This window comes from Bombyx mori, chromosome 13, assembly GCF_030269925.1.
Source record: "Bombyx mori chromosome 13, ASM3026992v2".
Lineage (NCBI taxonomy): Eukaryota > Metazoa > Arthropoda > Insecta > Lepidoptera > Bombycidae > Bombyx > Bombyx mori.
In genome coordinates this window covers 16,095,236-16,106,293 of record NC_085119.1, presented here as the reverse complement: position 1 = coordinate 16,106,293, position 11,058 = coordinate 16,095,236, and the positions used below count along the sequence as shown (strand labels likewise).

General features: G+C 36.3%; 1 protein-coding gene across 1 annotated transcript; it reads right to left on the bottom strand.

Annotated features, from left to right (window-relative positions):
* Window positions 1-6,397: 6,397 nt before the first annotated feature.
* LOC100359389 (adipose triglyceride lipase brummer) lies at window positions 6,398-11,005 on the bottom strand. Its single transcript, NM_001172458.1, has 5 exons — window positions 10,846-11,005; window positions 9,393-9,625; window positions 8,501-8,689; window positions 7,614-7,877; window positions 6,398-6,577 (listed from the first exon to the last, which is right to left on the bottom strand). Exons 1-5 carry the CDS (start codon window positions 11,003-11,005, stop codon window positions 6,398-6,400), a joined length of 1,026 nt encoding a protein of 341 aa, NP_001165929.1.
* Between the last annotated feature and the right edge of the window lie 53 nt (window positions 11,006-11,058).

Below are 11,058 nucleotides of genomic sequence, written 5' to 3'. Positions count from 1 at the left end.
CCCTTCCTATTTAAACTGCGATGCAGTAATGCGTTTCAGTTTGAGTGGGGGACAATAGTATTACTATAGAACTGCGACTTAGATTTGATGTCTCAAGCTGTTGATGTAACCACTTAACACCAGGTGGGCCGTGAGCTCACTCTCCTGTCTAAATAATAAATGAAAAAATCTAAATTTCAAACCGGTTCAAAGTACCGTTTGAATAAAACACATAATATCTATAAGTACACAAATCTGATATGGGAAGCAAAACCCAAGATACAGACCTCGATTTCTATACCTTGAAACATAGTATAAATAAAAGTAAGTAGTAAAAGTTAAAGCTCTTTGATTGTCTATGCTTCGATACGGTGCCTGAATGTTTTACTGATTTGATTGTTACTAAAAACATTTTGAGACTTTTTCCTAGTTGTCTTTTATTGTGTTATCCTTCTTGCTAGTAACCACATTAAATACAGGATATTGTTAATCTATTTATTATACTAATTTGTGTATTATAATATCCAATAATAAAAGTAGTTCTGTGTATAACGTTTGCCTAAGTTTGCCGCTAGGGGCGCTGTTCCAACTGCATACAAATTTAAGTTAACTTTTACGCTATCGAGAACGTTAAAAAACTCGCACTAAGCACATTGATGACGTTATGGCAAGGCATTAGGGACATAGGGTTGTCAAAGAGAAAAATCACCAATAAATTCACAACTCTATTACCAAACTGCAGTACTTCAACACTCGGCTATATAAATAAAGCTATTAACGTAAATTTTCTATTAAAAGTCGCAATCCAAAAAAACCCATCCTCCGGTGACGTCACGACCCAAACGAAACTGACCTAGTCATAATGTTGTTGTGCCGTACACAGCGCCTCCTACGGACCAGTACATTGCCGGCGACATTATACTGAACTGCATGCGTTTCTATCCTATCGGCAACACAGCTAAAAAGCATGATAATGTGTTAGTTTTTTTTTATTGCTTACATGTGTGGACGAGCTCACAGCCCACCTGGTGTTAAGTGGTTACTGGAGCCCATAGACATCTACAACGTAAATGCGCCACCCACCTTGAGACATAAGTTCTAAGGTCCTGGTGTAGTTACAACGGCTGCCCCGCCCTTCAAACCGAAACGCATTACTGCTTCACGGCAGAAACAGGCACGGTAGTGGTACCTATCCGTGCGGACTCACAAAGAGGTCCTGCCACCAGTGAGTTAAAGATTTAAACTTGTTATTTCGATGGGTCGAGATAGGTTTCCGCAGACATAACGATTTTTTTACATTCGGGAAATAGTTTTTTTCCCCTACCTAAACTAGTAACCTCGAGGGGTTATACTAGCTTCACCGAACGTACGGAAAATAGTAAATTGACCTCAAAAACTTATACTGTTGTGGTACTTCGTTCCCCTACTCTTTTTTGGAGACACAGCAACTGTCCACATATCGTCAAAACAATATATTTTATGTTATAAGCAAAAAGCATCACCTTTTAATATTATAACGTTACAATTTGGTTGGTAATCTTGCCAAAAGTTTTAACGATATTGAACGATAACAACGATATTTTGTTAACGCGCTTTTTTAAGCAAAACTAATATAGTACTCGGCTTCTATGGATTAAGCTCATAAAAACAATCATTATTATAGTCACTGTGGCCATTACCTTCTTTTTTATTTCTTTCTTTTTTCTTTATTTGTCAATTTATGTGCTTGGCTTTGTGCACAACGTCATAATTTTTTTTCAAAGCACAATAATACCTCTAGTATTCAACAGAACTTTCGAGCTAATTCGAGGTAATTAAATAAAAAAACGAAGGTAAAGTAGCGATGTATTCTGCGGTGATAAATTAAGCATGACTATGTCCGATAGACTCTAATCCTATGTCCAGGATCGACTTTTACCCATTCTCTATTGTGTCGTACATCAGCAACTAAGTTTTAGAAATTATTTGCTTTAATTAAGTAACCATTAAATTTTTTAATAGCTTAAACTGACGCGACAAGACTGCGATGAAAACAATAAGCCTGCTAACCATGGCAGATAAGAATACACGCTACACACATCTGACGTCATAAACCCGGGAGCAGCGAAACTTTAGATACATTTGTTAGGCCCAGATAAGTACAACAGTGTGATTTAATTGACTTATTAGATTAGAAAACTATAAATTGATTCAGTCGTTTCGGGAATTTGTGTATACAAACGCGCATGCAAACAATTATCCTGCAAATTTTATTATAGTCTTGTATTATACATACATAGATTTTTTTTTATTTGCATAACAAATGACACACTTTCATAATAAAATTACAAATACACGCCAAAACATTTACAGCAAAACATTGATTACGTTCAAACGAGAACGCAGTTGATAGATAATGTTTGACGTAATCGAATTATCGTTTTATGCAGCCCTAACTAAAAGGCGCCAAACATCACTGACGCCATTTTTGTAAATAAATATTTCGAATTTCGAGTAAATCTCGAAAGCGTATTAACTGCTCAATTAAAATACTGCCCAAGCCCTGCTAGTAGTCTTTAGAATAGAATAACTCAATCAGATATTCTAGTAGATAAACGCGAAACAAGTAAATTTTTGTAGATATTTTACAGTTTTATTATTTAACGTATATGAATATGTAATAAAGTAGTAATAAGAAATTCTCGTATCTTCTTCTGTTCTCGTAAAAGCGGTGACAGTATAGTATACTACATTTTAAAATACATCTTAATCAAGGTGGTAATAGCACCAACCAAACTTCAATAAATTTTAGATAGCCGATAAAGTCCATAATACCGAAAACAACAACCGTGGCAAAATTTCCAACTGATAAAAAAAAACACTTATATACCAATTGACAGAAGACAGATTGTTTACAGCATTACTTTATCTGGTATTCTTAATACGCTTTTATTAGCTTCAGACGTATGTATGTTTGTAACGGAATCTTTGAACATGATTTTGACCCCCTTCAAAACGTCGGATTAACTCGAAATTTGGTATACTTATTAAGGACCGATGATAATTCAATATTTAAAAAAATGATTTTTCTTTTTTTTAAAATGGAAATTCAACTAAAAAATTAAAAATAAATAATAGTTTAAAAAAACTAACAAAATACGCTTTTATAGAAAATCCAACTAAAAAATAGAACATAAATTTTAATAAACTTGAATTAAAAATAGTGTAAGAAAAAATGATTTTATTGTATTATATGTATTGAATTTTATTGTAAAAAAGCGTGGGGTGAATGGTATCAGTAGTTATAAATATTTAGTAGAAAGGTTATTTTGGTAATATCCTGAAAAGCACCCCACGCTTTTTTACAATAAAATAATTTTTTTCTTACACTATTTTTAATTGAAATTTATTAAAATTTATCTTCTATTTTTAGTTGGATTTTCTATAAAAGCGTATTTTGTTAGTTTTTTAAACTATTATTTATTTTATTTCTTAACTGTACATACGTATTATAATGTAAGCATTTCGTATTTGATTCTCACGAAACTTATAACATAATATCCTTATGAAACTCAACAGCGGTAGAGCGGTGAGGACTGCACTGGTGTTAGGCACTATTCGATCTGTTGCTGTTGCAAAGGACTCACGTCTCCAGAGTTTGAGGAGCGGAATGGTTATACTATACAATTAAGACAGTTATAGTTTAATACCAATTAGTCCATGAGCACGTCAGCTGAATTAAACAAACAAATAAATAAACTTGAATTCTGTACAATTTTGATCACAATAAACATGTTTTCCATCTGGTACCGTCCAACTGATCGGATTATGGAACTGGAAAATGCAACCCCCTAATCGAATATGACGCCGTCTATTTTTTTTGTATTTTTTTCCCTACCTATTATATGGTAGCCTAAGGGGCTATTCCACCTACGCCCAAACGGGTAGGTAAGCTCACGGGCTCAACCTGAAAGAATTTGCTAGCACTAGCCCTACGCTTGCTAGTACTTCGCAGAGTCTACCACCAGATCCGGCGAGAAACGGATAAGACCAAACCGCCTATTTAATTTATTTATTTTCATTGTCGTTGTAGGCAGACGAGCATACGGCCCACCTGATGGTGAGTGGTTACCGTCGCCCATGAGCTTTAGCAATACCAAGGGCAGAGCAAAGCCGCTGCCTACCGTTTAATACTCTCCACAAGCCTCGTTTAAATAAGGACATGTCATAACGCTCGAGAAACACCGTGGAGGGGAGCTCATTCCAAAGCCGGACGGCAAAAAATATCTCTGGAAACGCACTGTCGTGGAACGCAGTGGCTCCAGGTAGTATGAATGAACTCTACTCCGGTGGCGGGCGGTGCGATGGTAAAAACGAAATGATGGTATCATCTCAAACAATTCCTCAGAGCACTCCCCATGGATCATACGGTACAAAATACACAGAGAAGCAAAGTTCCTCCGCAGACCCAAAGGTTCAAGCTCGAATACATATCGAAGCTTACTTTCCAAGGAAACAACAGACCTAGTGAACAGATAGAACGCGACCTACAAACATTACAAGATGAATAATACTAGATCTCGGTGCACGTGTACTGGCGTTTGCTTTTGTCATTACATTATGATAGCAGTGTTGTAGCGTGTAGGCAAATAGCTGTCAGTTATAATATCGATCTCAACAATTTAGTATTAAATTCAGTTTAAAAGAACGAAATTTTGGGGAAAGTCCTCAGTAGTGGATGTGCCCGTTATTGCTGACATCTCTGAGCGACGATCACCACTTATCTGCATAGTGATTGTCAAAAATACCTCAAAAGATTTTAAACGCAGCTTTGGCCAGCGTGTTAAGTGCGAGTTTTTTAACGCTCTCGATAGCGTAAGAGTTAACTCAAATTTGTATACAGTTAGAACAGCGCCCCTAGCGGGAAACGTAGGCAAACGTTCCAACTCCATACAAATTTGAGTTAACTTTTACGCTATCCTTCCTGTATCTTATGTTTTATAATCTTGATTGTTTTGATTCTCGTTAGGAATTTGTATGTGTTATATGTAATAATAGTAACTTTGTTTCTCTATTTGGGGAGTATGTTTTACGCTATCGAGAATGATTAAAAAAAAACTCACAGTTAAGATATGTTTTGTTGTCATCGCTTATACGCTTGGTACCCTTGGACCAAAATAACAACAAAAACCACCAGTAACCTCGAGGGCTTATGCTGACATCACCGAAAGCTCACGGGGCTCAGCCTGAGATAATTCTCACCCAACCCTAGCCCCAGCAAGAGCTTGTAGTTACCTAAAACCCATCCGTGCTGCGCTGACTTCTCGTGAAATTTATTTATGTTACCAATAATAATTTGGCCTGTTTGGAGCCTAACCCTATCGACCAAAAGAGTAATCATCAAACAATGATCTACCGTCTAGTATAGGGAAGTATGTGCGTAACGAATAAAAAAAGTTCAGCAAATTTGCGAATTTTCATGATTTTTTAACATGATTTTTGATAACGGCGGTCGATATTCAACTATGTAAGGAACTTGATTTCGTCAATTCTAACTGTTGTTTCCCCTTGGAGCTTGAGCCCCTTGATGATAATGCAATATCACGGTACTATCCAGCTGGTCTGATGATGAAGTTACAAGGCGGGCTTGGAACGGCTTGAAATCATGTCGTCGAGTTACAACTAATCAGACACACATATAAAGTGGGTAATCATCCTTGGATGGCTATCAGTAAACTATATCTCTTTAACTAGATAGGACCGATCCGGTGGACCGAATGATAAGCAGTCGACGTCGCCCTAAGCACGTTATTACGGATCCTCCCGATCCATTAACGGTGCTTTTAGGTACCTCAAGCACCGGTCACCGTCTTCGTCGAACCCGTCGCTTGCGACGAAGGGCTCGACGAGCGAATTAACCCATAGACACAGCCCACTGAGTTTCTCGCCGGATCTCCTCAGTGGGTCGCGGTTCCGATTCGGCGGTAGCTTCTGCGAAGCACTGCTCTTGCTAGGGCCAGTGTTAGCAAAAAAAACCTTCTGTTTGAGCCCCGAGAGCTCACCTACTAGTTCGGTAAATCTAGAATAACCCCTCGAGCTTACTAGAATAGGTAGGAGAAAAAGAAAAATAGACACGACAGATAAGCACTAATAAAATATAATTTGCGTGATTACTGGACCTATTGTGAGTCCGCGCGGTTAGACACCATGACCCTGCCTTTTTCTGCCGTGAAGCAGTAATGCGTTTCGGTTTGAAGGGTGGGGCAGCTGTTGTAACTTACTATACTGAGGCCTTAGAACTCATATCTCAAGGTGGGTGGCGCATTTACGTGGTAGATGTCTATGGGCTCCGGTAACCACTTAAAAACCAGAGTGGGCTGTGAGCTCGTCCACGCACCTAAGCAACAAAAAAAAAAGTACCGTCGAACATAACTGACACTTACTTGGTGAATGTAGCATACATGATGTCGATGGGCACTCGGTACGGCAGCGTCAGGAGGTTCAGGTATCGGACGGCACGTTGCTTCATCACCCAGTTCACGATGCCGTTGTTGGCCGAATCGATGGCATTTTGGAATATCGTCATCACCGTGTCCGGTAGATCGTCCACTAATGCATCCTAGAATATTTACAATACGTTAATATAGAACGGTCACGGTAGGCAGCGGCTTGGCTCTGCCCCCCTGGTATTGCTGAAGTCCATGGGCGACGGTAACCACTCACCATCAGGTGGGCCGTGTGCTCGTTTACCTACAAGGGCAATAAAAAAAATAAAAAATAAAAGAATACGCTTCTATCGAAAAACAATGCACATATTATATTGTAACCACAATGGTTTTCGAGACAATAAGTTTTCTGTAGTGACAGAAACTAGGTGCGTACAAAATTTCTTTCGTAACTTCTAGTTATGAATTTTTTGTATTCAGTAAAATTCCAAACAGAAATATTCAACATAAGAAAAAAAAATTGGATTCTGATTTTAAACCCAAAACGAGGGGTCACTGACCTATGCAATTCTAGAGACCGTTTTTTTTAAAATTATCATTACCGGTTTATGCACGAGGCATTTTGGCGCTCATATTTTTTTTTTAAATAAAACTAATTGTGATTTAAAGGTAAATGTGAAATTAACATTTAATAACAAAATAACTAACGCCTAATCATTCCCTGCTCTCGAAAGATAGTAATTGCCTTTTGCCTTGATTGACACACTTGACACATATTCATTTAGATAACCGAACATTGTTATACGCAAAACATGTTTTGCTAGATAATTTAATAATATTACGAAAATTCTTACTCAAATTAAACATTCTACTGGAGATTGGACGTGTTGTCGACTAGATTCAAAGCTTAAAAATCATCTGGACTGCAAGCCTGGTGGTAGGACCTCTTCTCGCTGGTAGTGGGACCTCTTGTGAGTCCGTGCGGATAGGTACCACCACCCTGCCTATTTCTGCCGTGAAGCAATAACGCGTTTCGGTTTGAAGGGTGGGGCAGCCATTGTAACTATACTTGAGACCTTAGAACTTCTCTCATCTCAAGGTGGGTGGCACTTTTACGCTGTAGATGTCTATGGGCTCCAGTAACCACTTAACACCAGGGTGGGTTGTGAGCTCGTCCACACATCTAAGTAATAAAAAAATTCACAATACCTGTCTATGGGTCTTGCACTCTTCACAATCCGGATCATAATCGTACGTTGTGTCATCCAAGACGTCTTGAAGCTGGAAGGTCGACTGCACGGCGAGACATCTCGTGCAAGATATCAGGTTGTTTCTGTGCAAGAATCGAAGAGCGTCGTCGAAGCCTTGCTTGCACATGTTGCTTAAGACTTCGGGTTTTGGAGGGAAAAGGATGCGAGCGAATCGATTCATGTTTTGTTTTGATAGCTCTATACTTGTGTTCGCTAGGTTTACCTATTAAAAAAAAACCACATCATTATGTAAAGAAAAACCTTGTATATTCAAAACTCTTTAGTTTTTAAAAATGATTTTTTTTTAGTGTCATTCAGTGAAGTCTGTCATTCAGTAAAAAGAAAGTTCAGTTTTGTATAATATATGAATACTGTTAAAAATATTAAATGAGATTATGGGCTTTAAATGTTATTTTCTTATTATATCACAGAAAAAGCAAATTAAGTTTTTTATTGTTTTTTAATTCTGAAATATTCCATATCATTACATACATATATATATTTAATTTCTTTAACAAAGCGTCTATTTTGAACTGAACTCTGTTTTTACGGAAACCTCAATTGTTTTTCCGGCATTGGTGATTGAACTGTTCAGGAATTAAGCCTATAATATATTTAGTAGTAGCTTAGGTAGGTAACAACTTAGTCTTAACAGCTTAATCACTTAGCCTAGCATTTTTGACGTGCGCAAACCAAAATATCAATTATCATTATTTATAGGGCCATATGTGATGATGTAGTATGACTGATTTCGTTGACAGTAAAATCTGTTACTTATTTATTAGTAAGATTATGCTTTAATTTCGTATGTACCTATTTAAATATTTATAAAATCGTAATACTTACGTGGAATAACTGTGAACTCAAATCCCTAGGACATATATCGCTCTCCCCGCAGAAGGGACTGACCGTGATGGTGTTCTCATCTAACACTGGCAGGTTATCACTGAACCCTCCATCCATATACCTGATGCCGTGGAATCGGGGGGGCAACAGGCCAGAAAATACTGGGACAAAGCACGACGCCATCACCGCCTTTTAAAAAAAAAAAACTCGTTACAGTTGTACGATTTATAAATAAAACTTAATATCTTGTAAGAACCTTCCAGAACATTTTAATGAAAATACGGCTAGTAAACGAAATAGCTATATAAAATACAAAATCACCAGCATATGGATAACCAAGATATTAATCTTAACAAGGATTGTAGTAAAAGTAATAAATTGCTTATTTTAGATTTTTATTAAAATTATATGTACTGATGGTAGAACGTCTTGTGAGTCCACCACCCTGCCTATTTCTGCCGTGAAGCAGTAATGCGTTTCAATTCGAAGGGTGGGGCAGCCGTTGTACTGTAAAAACTGAAATCTAGAACTCAAGTTGGGTGGCTACGTTTACGGTGTAGATGTCTATAAGCTCCAGTAACCACTTATCACTAGGTGGGCCATAAGCTCGTCTACCCATCTAAGTAAAAACAACAATTACTCATAATATGCATTAAGGGTAAAGTTATAATTTTGAAAATTATTGTTTCAATCATTAGTATTTCTTATATTAGAAAAGTATGCGAATGCCAACCTAAGAGATGCTGATTAATGATGCACTAGATGTGCCCATAAATCGACAAGACTCTATTCACAGTCGAAATCCAGATTGATCACTATTCTCAAATTTGTAGCAAAGACAGATTTTATTGAACATCTATTTTACTGTGTACCCAATAATAGTGGAACCAACCTGTAATAAATCTTCTCTTGTAGGGAACTCCGATACAATAACATTCTTCCCATCGTATACTCTGGTTAGTGATATATGTAGTTTACCGCTCACTATCTTATGGGCGTCTTCGGGTAAATATTTCTCCATGCCCTCAAGGAGCACATTTTGAATGTTGAATGAAGGGCTAAAGGGTCCGAGGGACCCTGACCTTGCTTCGCGGACCACTCTGAGAACATCAGATGTGATTTCACCTAAGTAATGAAACGAGGATCTCATTTAAAATTTATTTACGTAATAACTTGTCCCAGAAAAGCAAAAATCAATTAATTAATTAAAAATCTTTGTTCATCCGTACATCCTGCATTTTGTGGATTCCATTACACTTTATTAATACAATTACTAGACCAGAAACCCATCTCCTAATAATAGCTAGGTAACTGTAATTTATCAAGAACAATATTGAAATCTCAAAAAACACTAAAATAAATAGTTGCATTTTTATATGAAAACTTCACACAAAGAAATGTTCTGATTGGGATGACACTGCTATGCTAGCCTCTTTGAAATCTATTTACTAGTTTATTATATAATATATGTCAATCTAAATTATGAAAGAGCAAATTGTTCCATACTTAAAACACAACTATAGCAAAGATCCTCCTGAACTAACATACATACATAATACAACCTATACTTCTGCCCAGCTGTATTTAATAGATGTTAAATTAAGAAGTATTGAAAAGTTAGGAGTGGACTTCGAAAGTTTCTTTTTTATTTTTACATAACACTTAAACAAAATAAATAAATTGTGAATAAAATTTCAAAACTAGTAATCTTTATTTAAAAAAATTATGAAATTAGCTGTGTAGGTATGATATCAACTCCACATTGTCATATCAAATCTCATATATTGAAGATTTATTAAAATTCTGTTGTACTCTACAAAAATAGGTTAATGACCTTCTTTGTATGAGAACTTATCAAACCTTGCCCTTGAATTGGTTAAACCTTACAATCTTAAAGGTGTGCTGTTATAAATGGGCAAGTTTTTTTCAGTATTTTTTGTCACTCATAATTTGTTGCAAAAACTGAAAAGCGGCAAAGGCAAGCCAAAACAAAAAACTTTAGCTTTAAAAATAATACATGCTGATATAAAATGCAATTAAAAAAATATTGACAAAAAAAAAATATTATTACAATGATTCTTTTATTATTTTAAACACCAGTATTTATGAAATAGAAGTCATTATATTCTGCTGATTTGCTGAAGTACTACACTTTTTATCTATAAAACATTAGGTGTATTAAGGAAATTTGTTAAAATTAAAAATGTAGGTATAATTGAATTGTTTTATACTATTATATTTATTTAATTTAAAACGATTTTCATTGGGCATCAGAACATTTCTATTGTACCCAAAAAAAAATTTTATCAATTGTCGTCACCATGCTTGTAGGGAAAAAAACGCACCTATGGGCAAATCACAGAGCAAGCAACAGGCTGACAAAGCTCCAAAAGAAGCTCCTGATATCTTCCCTAGAAGGAGATGAGGCGCATATTTCTTGAAACAAACTGCAACACCAACATGGTAAATCCCGAGGAAGCCACAACCAGCGAACGATAAGTTCATTCTTATTCACATCAACTATTAAAAATCAAATAAAAACACAAGGTTTTAAATAA

What these genes read in the sequence shown, in the direction of transcription:
- LOC100359389 (NM_001172458.1), bottom strand. Translation starts at nt 11,005, where the DNA reads ATGAACTTATCGTTCGCTGGTTGTGGCTTCCTCGGGATTTACCATGTT. An exon ending in GCTCTGTGATTTGCCCATAG is followed by an intron (nt 9,626 to 10,845) that starts GTGCGTTTTTTT and finishes TTCATTACTTAG; the next exon opens with GTGAAATCACATCTGATGTT. An exon ending in CAAGAGAAGATTTATTACAG is followed by an intron (nt 8,690 to 9,392) that starts GTTGGTTCCACT and finishes TTTTTTTAAAAG; the next exon opens with GCGGTGATGGCGTCGTGCTT.